This window comes from Bicyclus anynana, chromosome 7 (genome assembly GCF_947172395.1).
Source record: "Bicyclus anynana chromosome 7, ilBicAnyn1.1, whole genome shotgun sequence".
In the NCBI taxonomy this organism is placed as follows: domain Eukaryota; kingdom Metazoa; phylum Arthropoda; class Insecta; order Lepidoptera; family Nymphalidae; genus Bicyclus; species Bicyclus anynana.
Window position 1 is genome coordinate 1,867,729 of NC_069089.1, and position 19,711 is coordinate 1,887,439.

Genomic DNA, 19,711 nt, shown 5'->3' on the forward strand with positions numbered 1-19,711 from the left:
TGATCTGTCATCTGTCATCAAACATGCGAATTTTAGTCTGTCAAATTTGTATTAGCCGTTTGTCATTGTAATTTGTGTCAAATATTTTTAATTCTATCAAATCAAATCAATGAAATTGTCGTCTGCTTGAACCTTTCGATATTTTTGCCGGTCTCCGTCCAATTTCTAAAATTCTACAGAAAGTATAATAAAGGAATACTACTGAGATGTCGGTTCAAACAATATTATTGGACTTCTCAATGGATCCCGCCCGGTTGGGTGACGAGAACGGTCAGAAAGCTGTATTTACTCAATTAGAAACCGTGCTGAAGGAATATGTGCCTAATCTCATCTTAGCCACTGATATTAAAGTGGACGGTGGCTCTCTGAAGCTGCTTACAGGGAAAGCAGGTACAACAGTGTCCGTAAGACTGTTTGATCGAGGCCTTGTCACTGTAAATATTGAATATTATAAAGAAGACAACGAGGAACCATTAATCAGCTTCAAGGTTAGCTTAATTCTGTATTCGCTCAAAATAGCCTTCGTTACATATTATGCACTATAATAATTCATACGCGCATTTAGATGTCTGCAGGTTAAATTTTCAAAACATGTATTCATAATGGTTGATTTTTTGATGAAATTGAGCACTCACACAATATATATAATATTTAGGAAACTATAAAAGCTATAGGTATGTAATTAAGCATAGTAGCAATCTGAAATTTGTTTTGTAACCAGTTTTAAACTTTTTTTTTAATCATTTGAAATGGACAAAGTTATAAGAGAGAGTTACATCTAGTTTTATCTTCAAATTCCTTGAGTATCATCTAATGATAAGTGGCAATGCAGTCTTAGATAGATCTTAGATGCAGGTTAAGTTGGAAGGAGTATTAACAAATAAAAATATTTTTTACTGTGAACCTTTTCCATGAAATTCTGAGATAACACCACCATGGAGTTTCTAGGATAGTCCAGGATTGTTGAAGAAGAACATTTTTCATATCTCATCTCTGTGTTGTCATGATTGATAATATTTAGATCTTATTGTAAAAAAAATATTTAAAAATAAAATTGTCATATATTAATGCCTTGAAAAGAAAAAAAGAAACATTTAAGGCCACAAAAAAGTGTCAACTACCCTATTATTACAAAGCAATTTTCCATTACGAAAATAAGGAAAACTACAAATATTTACGACTACGAACAAAGATAAAATATAAATGTTAAATAGTTAAACAGAGTGAAGGAGTAAAAAACACTTGCACACGAAAAAAATCTTTAACATTTCTTGCTGTAAAATTGAATATACAAAGTTCAAAACAATATTTTTCTTTTAGTTTGAATAAATGTTATTTTTAATATTAGACTATACTTAATTTTTATTTTGAAAACTATTATATAAAGTTACAAACCTTCCTTATCCATACAATTTTTTATTGCATTGATTAGGAAGATGCTATGATAACGTACCTTCAATAATCAGAATAAAGGTTGAGCGTGTTATCTTGTTCTAGAGTTCAAAGCTTCTGGAAAGTTCTGTACGAATTTCACTGGAGTGTGTCCGACTAAAACTATTGCCAACTATAAAACGTGGCTATAAATATGACGTTTACCTAACAAGCTCAGGTTAGGACATACTAAAACTATCAATCACTTTAGATCATTTCAATACTATATAACATAGATGCTTGGCCATTGCATTGGCACCAATGCTTTGGGCCACTATAAATTTTAATAATTTGTACATGTGCCTTGTTCAGTGGCCTACCCTGTACCAGCTGGTCTATTCACTATTTTGGTCTTTATTATCAACCTATTTAAAATAATCATCAAATCAATTGACAAAATGTCCCGTACTGTAATGTAATGTACCTACTGTGTAATATCCACCAGTAAGCACCGGAAGACATTTTTACATAGAATCTCAATTTTGTATATGTCAACATATGTCAAAGATAGTGAATTAGCCTTCTGGCCTGATCATGTTTCAATTAACTAATTCTGATGTCACATTAAAAGCGCCAAGTTAAAGGTAAAACATTTTTTCATTAAATAATTAATTTAAAAGTACTCTCACACCACATAGCCTTTGCACTCATGTGAAACTTAATTTCCTGATAATAATAATTTCAAAGTCACTGACTAAAATTATTTTTGAGTGATACATCCTACTGAATTGTAACAACATGCATGTTTGACTGAATTTCTAGATAACATTGTAACATATTCACAATATTTAAAATTCCAATTTTTCTAATTGTTACACTTTATGAAATCTACACCTTAAGTAAATGTTATTAAGTAGATTTAATAATAGCATTTTAAGACTTAATGTATGTAATAATTTAGATAACACACTTTACACATGCATGTTTTTTCCCAATTTTAAAGATTGTTTTTTTTTGGTAAACATTTTATATTCACTGCAGATCTTCTAGTAAACTGAGAAGACGCTCAACCTTACATTCTATTAGTATAAATATTAATTAGATCCCACCACAGACTAAAAGAAAGGTTAGACAGCCCATACATAATTTTCAGTGATCATATGAAATGTATGTTACGGCTAATACCAAAGTGTGGCTACACCCAGTTTAGTAGCCATTCAATATAGGTTACATCTTGTATTTGGCGCGAATTGTTTTAAGGTAAAACTAGACTTGACTTCCAAGTGCTCTGTCTATTTATTTCGTTTAGTTTGTGGTTGCATGTACCATTACCCATACTGCGTTTATGTTTTTTTAATTTCCCATTTTATGTATTATTTATTTTACTAGTCGGCGAAGATATTGGAAGGTCAACTGAATAAATACATGTCAGTAATTAAATCTCAAGCGTTGCCCCCTTTGAAGCGATGCAAATTTGGCAGGTATTACCCTACTTCAGGTAAGTCCAATTTTAATTAATATAAAAATTTAATTAATATTTTAAATACAAATTTATTCTCTACTAATATTAAAAACACGCTACTGATTTGAAAAATTCTTTCAGTGTTATATAGCCCATATTCCTACGGGAACGGGAACCACACGGATGAAAGTCAGCTAGTCAAAGATAAAATCAGTCAAAGCTTTTTAATTGTACTTCCGTTATTCACAATTATAAAAATTCCAACAAACTTCCTGTGTTTCGAACTTAGAGTTTGGCTAACAAAAGTAGAGACTGAAATTGAGTAAATTTTGAAAGTTATAGTGCAAATATTGGAATAACTGAGTTTAATACTTATTTATATTCACAAAAAAAAAAAAAAATTAAGCAAATTATGAAAACGCATGTGTTTTCAATTTGTTTATATGAATTTTAAATTTAGCGGGCGATTTCAGTCTCTACTTTCAGTCAGACTCTAATAACATTATCACATAGAGATGTTGATTTGTTACACTTGCATGATTGCAGACGAGAGACTGCTGGAGTATGACATCGACGGCGTGCTGTTCGACGAGCAGTCGTCGTTCCAGAAGGTGCAAGTGGTGCATTCCAAATCCTTTGGGAACATTTTGGTGCTAGATGATTTACAAAGTGAGTACAAAATATTCATTACAGTTCGTTTCATGTAGGATAGTGCGGGTGACATTTTGTTTCATTCTGAATGTTTGCCGCGATGCACGATACGAATTATGAAAGTCATACAGGCGACTGTCACCTTACCCATGCTATCTAAAAAACACTTTAGTTACACAACAACCATGCTCTATGTGTACTATTTATCAGCAAACAAACAAATAAGTTATTACTTACTTCATTATCTATACTAATATTATAAAGCTGAAGAGTTTGTTCGTTTGTTTGATTGAACGCGCTAATCTCAGGAACTACTGGTCCGATTTGAAAAATTATTTCTGTGTTAGATAGCCGATTTATCGAGGAAGGCTATTGGCTATATATTATCCTCGTATTTCTACCGGAACGGGAACCATGTGAGTAAAACCGCGCGGCATCAGCTATTTATAAATAAAGTTTTATGATTATATTTATTCTTATAAAATGGCTTAACCGCTATGAGAACATAATTTTTAACTTAAATTAATTTACATTACTTCGCTTCATTTTTCTATTACTCGCTCAATGCATAAATATTTAAAAAAAAAAACTATGAAATTTTAATAGAAAGATATTGTGATTTTTGCATAGTGCCATGAGATGTGGGACAGAATTTCCTTGTATATAAAACACCACCATGTTACCATTTATTACTATTACTCTGTTACCTTATAAGAATGTGATAAATAGATAGATAGATAGATATACTTTTACACACCACAAAGACAAATACAAGTGAAATAAAAACATATTAAGAATAGATCAGCATACAAAAGTCGGCCTTATCGCTAAGTAGCGATTTCTTCCAGGCAACCTTCGGTTTAGGAAAACTTAAGGACATCAGCAGGTGGCGTAAAACAAAAATAATGTTAGTAATACACTTACATACAAATGATCAATAATAACTCCATTTTACTTTTTACATATATTAATTAACTAGCGGACGCCCGCGACTTCGTCCGCGTGGAAATCAATGTAAACTTTCAAGCCCTATTTCACCACTTGAAAATGAAATTTTCAATATTTTCTGCTGTCGATTTTAAATTAACCCATACATCAATGAGTGATAAAAGGGTTGACTTCTACCTTGGGTGAAAAAACTGAGTGTATGAAATAATTTGCAGCATAATTAAATACCTACTATACCATAGTACATATTATTTACTCTGCACGGCAAACAATCATTGTAAATTACCTACTAGCGGTAAAGTTTAGGTATACTACACGGCTTAATGTTTCAATACAGAGTAATCAAACAATAATGTATCTATAATATCTATCTATCTATTATAGCGCGAATATAGTACAAGCTTGTGATATACTGTCTTTATTAGCGTCCGCAACTACTACATTTGTTTAGTGTCTTTTTAAATAGTTCAATACCTACAATATTAATAAAATATTAATATAATTCGCGTTGCAATTTAATTTCTGTAACTTTTAATTATTGACAGATTGACAGCGGTTCTGTCAATAATTAAAAGTTATAGAAATTAAATTGTTTTGTGTTTACCTTAACATGCGGGGTATTATTTCATTTAAATATAATTTTTATTAAATCGTGATAAATTAACAAATAAGTAGTGAGTAAGAATAAATAAAAAAATATATAAGCCTTATTTCCAGCGTGGAATTTTTTTATGAAGTGATTAGGTGCGGTCTTTGTTAATATTTTATTTTAGCGTTATAAATTATATTCAGCGTAACAAATTCTTTTAAACTAAGAAATTTATTTTTAAGAAGCGATTTTTATTTAACTTGGATAAATTGCGCATGGAATTGTAGCGTCTTTGACTTATCAGAATTTTGTAATACAGATGCATCTCCCATTAAAATAAAGCCTAGGCCCTAAGACTTATAACCTATAGACCCTAAACCTAACAATTTTTCACTCGCAACACCTAACAATTTTTCACTCCAAACGTTAGCTACTTCGGTGACTATGTGAGCGTAAGAGCTAAGCTATAGCTTGGGAAATTCGTTTGTAACACTCCCGATGGTCTGCGGGGGCCGGAAGGAGGTAGCCATGCCCCGCGCGCACGACTACATACCCGCGCAGACCTTTCCTCTGCCCCGCGCCCACGACTTCACACCCGTGCAGTCCTTCCCCTCCCGCCGACCGCATATCACGGGAGTGTCACCAACAATCTTGCCAAACTATAATTACCCTCGCCGATGTGGACACAATGTCCGTCTTCTGGTTCTAAGCTACCTCCACCAATTTTAAGCTAAATCCACAGTAAGCCGAATATGGCTTGTTAATATATACCTACCTAGAGCCGAAACATCTGTGTTATCAAAAAAAGTTTAAATTACATATAAGGTTTACATGGTTTTTTTATGATTAGGTCGGCGAGGATAATTTAGTTAACTACACTCCAAAATAAAACAACCGATTGTGGCTGTATCAACATCATGTTATAATTAATTTGTGCTATGATAATTATAACAACTACCAACACGAATTTTGACCTTGATAAAAGAGTTTATAATTGCAAAAGATTATATTTTATTTATTTGTATTTAAATTTTTTTTACTACATTATACAATAATTATGCTACTGCAACAAAACAGACAGAGCTAGTAAGTAGATTAGGAAAAAAAATGGAAAAGTTAGGCTTGTAGTATAGTCTTTAACGATAATGGGCTTAAAGATTCAGATATTAAAAAGTAAAAAATTGCTGAAGGAAATTGAAATATATATCGTCATCAACTCATATTCGGCTCACTGCTGAGCTTGAAAGGAGACTCGCCTTTTAAAATGAGAGGGATTAGGCCAATAGTCCACCACGCTGGCCCAATGCGGATTGGCAGACTTCACACACGCAGAGAATTAAGAAAATTCTCTGGTATGTAGGTTTCCTCACGATGGTTACCTTCACCGAATGAGACACGTGATATTTAATTTCTTAAAATGCACACAACTGAAAAGTTGGGAGGTGCATGCCACGGACCGTATTCGAACCCACACCCTCCAGAATCGGAGGCAGAGGTCGTATCCACTGGGCTATCACGGCTCTAAATTATAAAAGAAGATTTTACTGCAAAGGTCCTCCAAAAACGAAGAGTAACTCTCTTCGTTTTTAATTCAAGGAAAGAGCAAGGCGAAAACATTATTATGAAATTTGATAAAATAATATTATTGGACAGAAGAACTATAAGAAACATAAAGCCGAAACTAGTCAGGATAATCCAAAATGAGAGATAAGATAAACAGAAGAAAACAAAAAACTTCTGAAACTAAGCTAAGGCCTCAGAACATTCCCAACACATACAAGAAAAGCAAAACCACAGTTGACTCTTACATGGCTCCGAAACCGAACTCTACAAAGGAAAACAAAAATAAATAATAAAAACAAACAAAGAAAAGTGGTTTACGAGGCCAAGTTCCATAAAGGGTTGTAGCGCCGAAGCAGGAAGAAGAATATAATAATTATATTCTTGGCATCCTGAAACTCGCGTCAGTTTATATGGACATTGGACAGTCCTCTTATTTCTGTATGATAAGATATGATACTTAGATCTATTACAATACGCTATATTGATATAATTTTACAATTAATATTTAACTACACAAGTATTGATAAACTGTCACAATTATAATATTTGCATTGATAGTCTCGATAGCCTACAGTAAATACACAAAAAACCAATTCCCGTGAGAATAAAAGTATGAAATAAAATAAAACCTATGTTACTGGCGTGCTGATAATGCAACTTTCCATTGGTGAAGGAATTTTTAAAATTCAGTAGTTTCATCGGAGCCTATTCGTAACAAATAAACAAAAAAATATAATATTACTTACATAATGACAATAGCCATGACCAAGTAAATCATTTTGTTTCAGATATTTCAGAGGCTGACCTTATTTACACAGAAACATTGATGCAAAGAGGCAAGGAGAGTTACGAAGGGAAAGAAATCGTCATTTTGGGTGCGTAGTGCGAGCTATTCTGAAGAGGATACTTTTACTTCCTAGGGTTTAGATTGTACCTTAAAAAAAACTAAACTATTATTGCAAGTTGATCGTTATTGAAGTCGCAACCAACAGGTTCTCAGACTCGGACGGCAGTAGTAGAACCGGCAACCTGTGGTAGTGAGATTACTAACCAGAGTCCAGAGATACCGCATATGAGACCAAATCAAGAAACAAACCCAGACCCAAGCACTTCGACCTCTCCGACTCATACAGCCGTCCATTCACCGGATGCTAGAACCCCCAGATCCAAGCGTTACTCGCAATGATCTCTTCATCAACCGTGACCTCTCTTTTCCCCTTCAATTTACAAATTTGACTCTTGTGTCTTTTAAATTACACATTACTATCTGTATCCATATAAATATTAGAGAAATAACAATCGTCGACCTACCTGTGTATAAATTAGACACTTACTTTTTTCGAAAAAAACATCGATTAAGTTTAATTTAATTTAAAAAAATTATATTAAAGTGGTTTGGAACTAACGAATGAAATGATTGGTGTAAATACTACACCGTTAGGAAGAAAGTCGCGGATTTCGTTCGCGTCCATTGCAGCGCCATCTATTGTGCGGATGTGAGCAGGTGGCGGCGACGGTGCGCTGCTGTACGAGCTGCTGAAGGAAAAGCCCAAGTACGTGTGGATGCTGGAGATTGACGAGCTGGTGATGAAGGCGTGCAACAAACACCTCAAGTCCATCTGTGGGGACGTGCTCGAGAGGAGAAAGGGACCTAATTTCGAGGTAGGGGAATATTGGTCTGTACTCTGTATGTATAATACCTATATAATAATGCAGACGCCCGCGACTTCGTCAGCCCCAACTTTTTTAATCCGATCCTGTCACAAAATCCATTTTTAGCGGACGTTTACTTACCACCTCCCTGTCAAATTTCATCTTTGTACGTCAATATTTATTGTTTTATTATGTTCAACGGATTTTAGTGCGGTAAAGTAATTCACGAGGAATGTTTATACATATCATTTACGCTGTATATAGCTAAATATTGTTTTGGTTTTTCAGATAATCGTGGAGGACTGCATGCTGACGGTGAAGCGATTCACGGCCGAGCGGCGCAAGGTGGACTACGTGTTCGGCGACCTCACCGACATCCCCATCTCGGACGAGGGCTGCAGCGAGCTGTGGGAGTTCATGGTCGGCATCCTGCGCGCCGCCTTCGACATCCTCAAGCCCAGCGGCAAGTTCATGACGCACGTGAGTGAGTCATTGTCAGATAATCGTGGAGCAAATGGCGCAAGGTGGACTACGTGTTCGGCGACCTCACCGACATCCCCATCTCGGATTTATTTCTTTTCCGCCGTTGAAATAAACGAGAAACAAAATGGTGGAGTTGCTGAGTTGAGAGAGTTTTTGCTGCAAGTGCCGAGTTTGAATCCCGAGCAAGCGAAGGACCCTATAATTAAGCATATCACGAACGTAGCGAGTTAAATTCTGAATCGATTGTAAGGGATTCAAAAGCGTAAGAAGAAAAATACTTTGCCTTCGTGTGACACATTATTTAATTACTTTTCAACTTACTAGCGAAAAAAAACACGATATTATAATACTACTAATACATATTTTTACTTTTATAAAAATAATTATCTTTATATCAGCAACATTACATATATTTCGCTTAATTACATTAATGAAATATTAAACTTACATTTAAATTAAAAATTCAGTTTCTATTATAGTTATTGTATTATAATTCATAAACTTTCAAATATTTATCACAATCACGAGACTTTTCCGGTTCATACATTAATTAATTCATTCAAGTTTATTACTTCTTTTAATACTGTAGGTAGGTGTCATTTTCTCACTCGATTCACTCATATTTTGTCTTAGATTATTATTTTAAATGGCAGTTACGGCAGCAAGATTTATTTTGTATCATTGTTTTTTTAGTCCACTGCAAACCAATTACGTTCTTCCATAGATACAATAACAGAAAAAGAAAGAAAATATTTGTAATTAGCCACTCTGTATGTCTGTCCTTTCGAACGCGAGGAGCATCGACTGCTCAAGCTCAAACGGTCTCAACCGCCACAAAAACTTGGCACAATTTGAGATCTCAATACGAAAATAAAATCAGAAAGGGTGAAATAGGGGTGTAAAGTTTGTATGGAAAAAGAAAAGACGTAAAAATTACGGATATCCTTCGATTTGAAAATTATTTAATAGGAGTAGTTTGAAATTGTTTTTATGCTAAACATTTTATACCGACATTTTCTTGACACTTTAGTAAGCACTCCAATGCACTATATAATCCTCGCCTATTAGCCCGCACGCAATATAGTGCAGCGAATACACAACGCTTGCATTCAGTACTGCTACGATATCCCTCCCAGATCACACATTTCACCTGTAGGCATCTTGCTTAATATGGCTGCTAGAAGAAAATTGCACTTGGCGTTCTTAAAGATAAAGAATCAAAACATATCTTTAATAGATTACAGTGGCACAAAGAGTCTAAAGCTCGCACTAACAAAGTCGGCAGCGTTTTGGGGTCTCTAACTCCGGTGTTTCGGGGTAGTTTTAAATACCACCAAGTGCTGGAATAATCTACCTCAACCCAACGCGATGTCAGTAAGTCTAAAGCCTGGTTCAGGAGATCATTTAACCCAACTCAAAATATTGATTTCTGCATGATTTCTATTTCTTCTTCTAACTCCATTTTCTCACTAATTAACTCTACTAATCATTTATTTATTTTACACATTAATATATAATTAATATTTATGTTATGTTTTATTATTTTTTATCATTTAAATATCTTCTTGTTGTTTCCGCCCGCGTCGCCACATGGCTCCACGGACGACCAGCGCTGCTCAGCCCCTGTAGCCATGTGGCACGTCGATTCTCTTTCTACGATCGCAAGCGATTCGAAAACTAAAAAATGTATGGGAATGACATTTGCTATCGACAGGTCAAGTGATCAAGATCTGTCATTCCAATACATTTTTTTAGTTTACGAAGCGATTGCGATCGTAGATAGAGAATCGACATACCACACGGCTACAGCGGAGCTCATGCTGAGTGGTGACACCAAAAAAAATTATCTTAATCAATAAAATTAAATTATTTAATATTATCTTTTCATTTTTAGTTACTTTATTTTTTTTTTCTTTTTTGGTGTCTGAACATAATTATTGTCTTCTATGTATTGTGTTTGTTTGTTTGTGTGTTAAATTAACAATTTTTCTTTCTTTCTTTTTTTGTTCTTTTCTTTCTTTCCATCTTTCTATTTTCTTTCTCTATAACAAATTCTCATTTACCAGAGTTGCGCCTTGTTGGACGGTATCGCTACTGTGTGTCCATTGAAAACAAAGGTAAAAACAAAATTATTTTAATATATTTTTCTCACTGAGTGAATCATATTAATATTTTGATATTGGATTTTAATTTTGGATTGGTAATTCAAATATGTGTGGCCAAACGTATAAATAAAAATATTTTCTTTCTTTCTTTCAATAAACACGAATTTTGCTTAGGTACTGGTTTTATGCAGAAAACGCGCCATTTTTTACACTAGAGAGGTGAAAACAAAACTGAGTGAATCGAGTTTAATGCATAGAGCTTTTTAGCAGACCCATCCCAAAGTTGGCTGAAGCAATCTATGCAAGTTGTAAACCTAAACTGGGTAAACTGTAAGTAAATAAAGTAACGGGTAAAGTTGGTCGGGTGTATTCATATTATTTACTAGCGTACGCCCGCGACTTCGTCCGCCCTTAGACCTTTTTAATCCAGCCCTTACAGTAGTATCGCTGTAAAAATGGAGTAACTTCTCCCGTTTTCCCAACATTTCCACTTCACTGCTCTGCTCCTATTGATCGTAGCGTGATGAAAAGTATACTATAATCTGCCCGGGAGTATGAAGAATAAATATTGTATTAAGTTTCGTTAAAATCCGTAAGTTTTTGTTTCATTAACGAACATACAGACCGACCGACGGACAAAAATTTTACTGATTGCATTTTTGGCATCAGTATCGATCGCTAATCCTCCCCTAATAGTTAATTTGGAAATATGTTTCATGTACAGAGTTGACATCTCTACAGATTTATTATAAGTAATTTACAGATTAGTGGTAGATTTTTGGCTGCTATTTTTATAGACAGTTCTGAGATTATTTTAAATTTTTAGATTTTATGGCGCTTGTTTTTTTTAATAATCAATCAATCTTCTATTTGTAAATAAGTATACAATATTTGAACAATGTTTAGCCTGGGAGGAATTGTATTTATCTGTCGTGTCATGTCGTGACGCATCAGAACGGAATCGGTATCATACATTTCGAATGCGGCACATCAGATGCCATCACGACCTGTCACAAAACGTAAGTGTAAACGTTGCCATAACGTACGTAATGTACACGTAAGTGTAAACGTTGCCATAACGTACGTAATGTACACGTAAGTGTAAACGTTGCCATAACGTACGTAATGTACACGTAAGTGTAAACGTTGCCATAACGTACGTAATGTACACGTAAGTGTAAACGTTGCCATAACGTACGTAATGTACACGTAAGTGTAAACGTTGCCATAACGTACGTAATGTACACGTAAGTGTAAACGTTGCCACAACGTACGTAATGTACACGTAAGTGTAAACGTTGCCATAACGTACGTAATGTACACGTAAGTGTAAACGTTGCCATAACGTACGTAATGTACACGTAAGTGTAAACGTTGCCATAACGTACGTAATGTACACGTAAGTGTAAACGTTGCCATAACGTACGTAATGTACACGTAAGTGTAAACGTTGCCATAACGTACGTAATGTACACGTAAGTGTAAACGTTGCCATAACGTACGTAATGTACACGTAAGTGTAAACGTTGCCATAACGTACGTAATGTACACGTAAGTGTAAACGTTGCCACAACGTACGTAATGTACACGTAAGTGTAAACGTTGCCATAACGTACGTAATGTACACGTAAGTGTAAACGTTGCCATAACGTACGTAATGTACACGTAAGTGTAAACGTTGCCATAACGTACGTAATGTACACGTAAGTGTAAACGTTGCCATAACGTACGTAATGTACACGTAAGTGTAAACGTTGCCATAACGTACGTAATGTACACGTAAGTGTAAACGTTGCCATAACGTACGTAATGTACACGTAAGTGTAAACGTTGCCACAACGTACGTAATGTACACGTAAGTGTAAACGTTGCCATAACGTACGTAATGTACACGTAAGTGTAAACGTTGCCACAACGTACGTAATGTACACGTAAGTGTAAACGTTGCCATAACGTACGTAATGTACACGTAAGTGTAAACGTTGCCATAACGTACGTAATGTACACGTAAGTGTAAACGTTGCCACAACGTACGTAATGTACACGTAAGTGTAAACGTTGCCATAACGTACGTAACATACACGTAAGTGTAAACGTTGACAATTATAAACGTTGTGCGTCACGACACGACAGGTCAGACAAATATAATTCCGCCTTAAATCTGGCATGTAAAATTATTTAAAAAAAATAACAGCTATTCTTATCCAATTATTTACTTGTTTTATTTATTTTATAAAGGGCAACGGTGCAACTTCACCTGAATCCCTCGAGTTGTACGAACAAGTGCTGATGAAAATGAAACCGGCGGTCACGTTCAGCAAATGCAAGGCCTTCGTGCCTTCGTTCATGGAAGACTGGATCTTTTACCAGATAGCCTTCAAGGAGACGGCGAATAGCGACGAATAGCGACCAAAGAATACCATTGTTCCTTCTAGTTGGTAAGTTAGGTTAAGTGTACGCAGTGGCGTAACTAGAGTGATAATGCTGGCAAAATGTCACATGCCCAAGAAATTGAGAAGCGTTTGAACTAAAGCCATACTCGATGTGCATTGTTTATCAACTAGCAAATTCAAATTAGGGTATAAAGTGACGGTCATTTCACACCTAATGATAATTTTATTTAACTCGTTCTTAAATTAAATAAAATCATATTTGATTAATAAGCTTAAACAATTAAATATAATGAAAAAAACTGTGTCAGCTCCGACACACGAATGGAGTTTACTCTTTTAGATCAACTGTTTATATATCTGTATGTTGACCCGCAGCATACACTATGTACGTCTATGCCTAAAAAGTGAAAGGTGCGCAACCGGGGAGCAAGTGGGCCGCGTTCACGCAAGCAGCACACGGCGAAAGGTGCGCAGAATAGGTTGCGCACTAAAAACGTAACGCTGTCATTCGTTCATCGAATTTTACTGCCCTACTTAATTTTACTATAATTTTTTTTCATTCCGAAAGCTACATATGAAAAATCTATTCTTGAGGAGGTAACTCCAAGAACAATATCATAATCATTTCTATTTTTTTTGATGTTGAATGAACGAACGAACAGAACGAATGAACAGTGCACATCGAGTTTGTCTTTAATATAGATCCCTTGGTCGAGGGATCAATTTACTTCAAAGTAAAGTGGACCTTATCACTACTGTATAAAGTTTACTATACTGTGAGTTGATGCTTAAATTTTAAACCGTATTTATAAATATGGCCAAATAAATAATCTAACATTTAACCACGAATGGTCAGTTACGCCACCAATGAGTTGTAAAGAAGGTCGAGAAACCTCGGCGGCAAAAGTACAAATTAATAATGATTTATTAACTTCGAGCGTTTTTGAAAGCATATTATGAATTGAATATCGGTTTTCGTTAAAATAATATTAGGTACTACTTGCTATTACTACTAGTATGTCGTTGTCGTTGATAACATAATGTTAGATGAATGCAAAAACGAATATTCAATGAAAAACGACATTGTGACTTATTATTTGAATGGTACACCGAGATATACAGGGTGTTATGGTGTATTAAAGTTAGTTATCATTATGTCTCGCGATTATTTGCCGCCTTGTGTGTTCCAATCCTTATAACAGCTGAAGTGCTGGTTCGTATGTTGTATTACTTGTCACAAGTGCACATTTATACACAATTTTACCTAATACATAATATCATAAGAACCTGTGTCGATCAAGTGTTTTAATATAATATATATTATAAAATACCAATTGGGCCAATTAACGGTTAATTATTATTATTATTGAAAGAAATTATTTCTGTATTTTAGTAGCTGGTACCCACTACCGCACTTTTTAACATTTGCAAAATCAGTCTCTATTTAAAAAAAAACAAAATGCCAGACTAAGTATTAATTCTTGGACCAAGGAACAAAATATTTATTTAACTCCTCAAATGCTGCGTGTATTTAATTATAAAATTATACTAATAAGTATTTTCAAATAGATGCACAATCTGTAATAACTAATGACATACAATTATAAGTTGGTCGGCTAAATCACAGAGTAAACTATGGTTTTTCAAGTTCGTTGGTATCCGGGCGACGGGAGATGTATGACTGCTGAAAAGGACAATGGTCTGGTGTTTGTTGATAGAATTCATAAGCGTCTACTAATGTAAACTATTACAGTTTGTAGAAAATAATTTATTTAATTTTATGAAACAGAGCAAAAGGTCTAATTATGTCCAAAAACTAAAATATATTCACATCAATTACATTTAAATAATTGAGTATGTCAACCATACTATTTATACGAATATTGCATATATCAGACAACTAGGGACGCGCACGATACCGAAAAGCCAGTATCGAATCGAATAAAATATCGTCATTGAACTACACGTATTCAATGACATCAGTTTAATTTCAGTAGAACAAACATATAAACTAATATTTATGACGAATTAATATAATTATTTTGAAATATATATAAAATATTTTGATTTTCAAACAAGAAATAGTAATTAATTTAAATGCAATAGGTATACCTATTTAATTTAAATTACTTATTTCTAATCATGACAAAATACTGCTAAAGTTCACTCTTACTTGGCGGCATTTTTCATTTAAGTAATAAAATAACCAAAATGTAATAGTCAAACATGTTAATAACAATTATTAACAACAGTAAGCCATATGATATATTTTAATAATCAAAGGAAAGGAACAAGTGTTTACAAACGTATTTATTGTTTAAGTATGTTCGACATGATTTTAAATAAAAGTAAAAATAGTAAGTAATTTCCTGAAGATTACTTATTGATTACAAAAATAACAGTATCGAAAGGAGATCGATAATCATTATTCGATACTATAAAGTATCGATACTTTTACGTGTTCCTATGACAAGTCATGCACTATCGATTCAACTGTGAACTGTAAGTCAGTTGTCACATCGCGTCGTAATTTCGTTGTTTGCGTACTTAAGCGTCTTGTAAATCTTGTTGCATTTTTCCAATACTTATCAAATGATTTTCTGTACCAACATTCTTTTTTAACGACCGCTTATGTTTATGGACACCGATTCTCCCGCTGAACTACTGACTTAAAACACTATTGTATTAAATTCCACGTTGATTTTTAGATTTAATTATATTCATTTTTATAAAGTATGTATATTATCCATGTCTAAGCGAAAAATGGGGATCAAACCTACTTTTTATGTTCTTCGATCGAACCCAAATACCCGGCTTCATAATCGTGGAATAATTAAGACTTCAATTTAAAAAGTAGGTCTCTATTCGTTGTTGACAAAACATAACCTTTAAAACTTCAAACATAAATATCTCGAATTCCAGACTTCACATAATATTAAACCATAAGAATAAATTGTTAAGAAAATAATTATCTATCATTTTATATTTTTTTCATTCATAGACGCTTAAAAAAATGTCAGCAAAAATTTGTTTGGAAATAGACCATTGTCCTTTGGACTGAAACTTCATCAGCATCAGTATTATTATCATGTATTAATGACCAAAGAAAAAAGAACTTTTTCGATAACACATTGCAAATGTGACCTGCAAGCCAATTCACTAACTTGTTTACCAAGTAGGTATTAGTGATTAAAGTTCGTTTCATGTGGGATGGTGCGGATGACAGTTCATTTCACTCTTGAAAGTTTGCTGCGATTCACGATAATAGTGCGTATTATGAACATCATTTATATGCGACTGTAGGCTTACCTTACCCATACTATCTGAAAAACACTTTAGCATTAAGTAAAAAAAAATCTTTTGTAGGTTTGGGTGTACTCTTTTATAATAAGATCCCCAAGACTGTGCCAATGCATTTTTTAAGCATTGTGTTAAAAAACATTTGCTTAGTCGAGGTTACTACAACATTTATGAGTTCCTTAATAATAAAGATGCTTGGAGGCCGTTGCATCAGCTTCCACCTTCACACAGGAAGTAAAACTATAAGAAATAAACAGTAATTGTTATCAATTGTAAATTATAATACTGTATGACTTTTTCATTTCAAAAGAGCAACTGTTGAGTTTCTTGCCGGTATCTTCTCAACAGAACCTGCCTTCCGAACCGGTGGTAGAATCTTTAAAAAATAGTCAAATAACGTGTCAAATAAACAAATAGTCAAATAACGTGTCAAAAGTGCTTGTAAACTGAGCCTACTTGTAATAAATGATTTTTGATTTTTATTTTGAAGTAAAAATAGCTGACCCATTCACTAAATTGGTCTTTATTAACAACCTATTAAAATAACACATCAAATCAACTGAGAAATGTTATCTACCTACTATATAATCCACGAAGGGTTGTCAGTAAGCACCGGATGACATTTGTTACATAGAATCTCAATTTCGTAACATACGTCAAAGTTAGTGAATTAGCCTGCAGAATAGGGTTGTCATTAAAAATATTGTATTAAAAGTTATAAAAATATTATAACAGTAATCTTGACTATACCTACATGTATAGTATCACACACTTGGAATATTTTTTCTTAAAAAGAGTACCAAAGAGTATTTATATCAATGAACTATCTATCTACCGTCTTTAGACAATAAGTGATCACTGCACCCTGCATTATTAAATAAAAATATTGTGATTTTATCAAATTTGTCACATTGTATAGGTATTTTACTTTAACAAAAGTGCTATTAATATTGCCATAAACTAGGTATACAGGGTGTCCCGTAATTAATGGATGGGAAATAAATGGGAAATACACCACCTACTTATTTAAAAATTAATTTGATTAGTTTTGAAAAATCCGTAGGTTGTATTTTTAAGTCGGGTCATCTAAATAAATAAAAATAATTATTGCACTCTAGAGTTTCTTCTTCAAAACAAAATATTATTTCAAAAATAGTATCATTATACATTGGTCATCTAATTTTTTTAAGATAATCTTGTATTTCGTTCATTAGAATGACGAATAAAATATAATATAAATTAAAACTAAGACTACAACACAGTATATTAAATTTAACGCAGTATATTAAATTTAAATTTATTAATAATTAAAATCAGATTTAAAATATAATTTATACCTATCAGCTAGTGTTAAAAAACTGATTCAAGATGGAAAAACTTAAAAACTCGGATATAAAAGTATAATTTAGTCACGTTCCGAATTTTTGAAAACTAAGGAATTTAGTAACAGAAAGTTAAGTGGTGTAACTCCCAATTGTGTTTAATCAATTAATTACACCCTGTATATTAGATCTCCCACGTGATTTACCCCTAAATAAGGTAGCTTAGTTCCTAATGTAAATAAGTGCACCAGTATTTTTTTCTCAATAAAAATATAGCTTCATTCGATTTAAGGCATTTAACTGCATAAAAATTTCCAAACGTCAAAAACGCTGTCGTCCATTTTGTGACGTCACTAACACACTTGATGTACTAAACGTCGAACTAATTGTTGACTAATATTTTTGTCAAACACTCCATTTGTATGGGATTTTTTATAGTGACGTCATGAAACAGTTGAAATGTAGACTGTCATGGCCGACGGGCATTTTGGCTCATATTGTCTAAAACATATTTAAAAACTAAAATTTTCATGTAATCACGTCCTCAAAAAAATATGAAAAATATTTTTTCAGTCTAGTAGAACGATAGTGAATTATTTAAGACCATTTAAAAAAAACTAGCTGACTTTTAAAAAAAACTGAAAGATATGGCAAATATTCTTTAAAGAAATAAAATTAAAAGAATGGTAAACAACTATGAAGTTCATGTCAGCCACTGACCATCCAGTAAGTTCATGAGTTTGCAGCGCTAACGGCAGGACATCCGATAAAACTGATTGTGTGTAGGTCGCGATGACGTCATGCAGATCGCGACAACACAGTACAGCAGGGTTATTCTGTAACTATGTTTTGTATAACTCGCAAGTGCGAGTTTCGAATTTATCTCTAACTCTCTCAATCTAACACGATACTATAGAAAGAGAAAGAAGAGGTGAATTCGAAATTCGCACTAAACGTCGTTACAGAATGACCCTACAGTTATCGATTTTCCAATTATAATTATTATTTGTATACATATTTTGTTCCTAATGCAATAAAGTATTTCTAGGATACCTTGGTCTGTAAGACCAAATTATTATTTTAGTTTTTATCCTATTCATGTATAAGGTTGTAAATAGTGTAAGTTTTTACCTATGTACTGTTTACAACGGCTATTATAGTTTGCCTGAGTTTAGTGTGCTTTAAAAGTATTTTTTTTCCGTTAGTGTTACTAGTTTTTATGTTAGAATTTAGAATTCTTATTGATTTGTGCTTGTTTCCTTGTTTTACCAATAAAATTATTTCAATAAATCTTCGTTTTATTTTCCTGGTGGTAAAATTATCCTTATTTGAAGACTAGCAGACGCCGCGCGGTTTCACCCGCGTGGTTCTCGTTCCCGTATAGATACGGGGATGAAATATAACCTATAGCACTCGGGGATAGTGTAGCTTCCTAACAGTGAAAGAACTTTTCAAATCGGTTCAGTAGGTTCAGAGCCTGTTCAATGCAAACAACCAATCAAATATTATAGACGGAGAGCCAGACCTTCCTTATTTTATAAAAGCCGAAAGTTTGAGTGGTAGCCAGTGGCGTGCACAAGGTTTTTAACTAGGGTATGCACTATAGGTCAGACAAGGGAGGAAGTTAGCAGACGCATCCAAATCTCCAAAAATGCCATGACCAAATTAGTGAGAATTTGGCAAAGCAGAAGGGTCTCCAATAACACCAAGAAGAGACTCGTTAGGACTTTAGTCTTCTCAATTTTCCTTTATGGCGCCGAAGCCTGGACGTTAAGGGCCACAGACAGAAAGAAGATAGATGCCTTTGAGATGTGGTGTTGGAGACGGATGCTTCGTATACCGTGGACCGCTAGAAGAACAAACATCTCGAT

At 33.8% G+C, this 19,711-nt stretch overlaps 1 protein-coding gene across 2 annotated transcripts; it reads left to right on the forward strand.

The window, feature by feature from the left end:
* The first annotated feature begins 50 nt into the window (after positions 1-50).
* Positions 51-19,130, forward strand: LOC112047403 (spermine synthase). Of its 2 annotated transcripts, none has more exons than XM_024084519.2 (7): positions 51-488; positions 1,498-1,609; positions 3,380-3,502; positions 7,373-7,459; positions 8,089-8,246; positions 8,526-8,717; positions 13,064-19,130. In XM_024084519.2, exons 1-7 carry the CDS (start codon positions 207-209, stop codon positions 13,229-13,231), a joined length of 1,122 nt encoding a protein of 373 aa, XP_023940287.1. In that variant the 5' UTR covers positions 51-206; the 3' UTR covers positions 13,232-19,130. The 2 variants fall into 2 exon arrangements, with proteins under 2 accessions (XP_023940287.1, XP_023940288.1); XM_024084520.2 differs by lacking the exon at positions 1,498-1,609 and adding an exon at positions 2,761-2,869.
* The last annotated feature ends 581 nt before the right edge of the window (positions 19,131-19,711 follow it).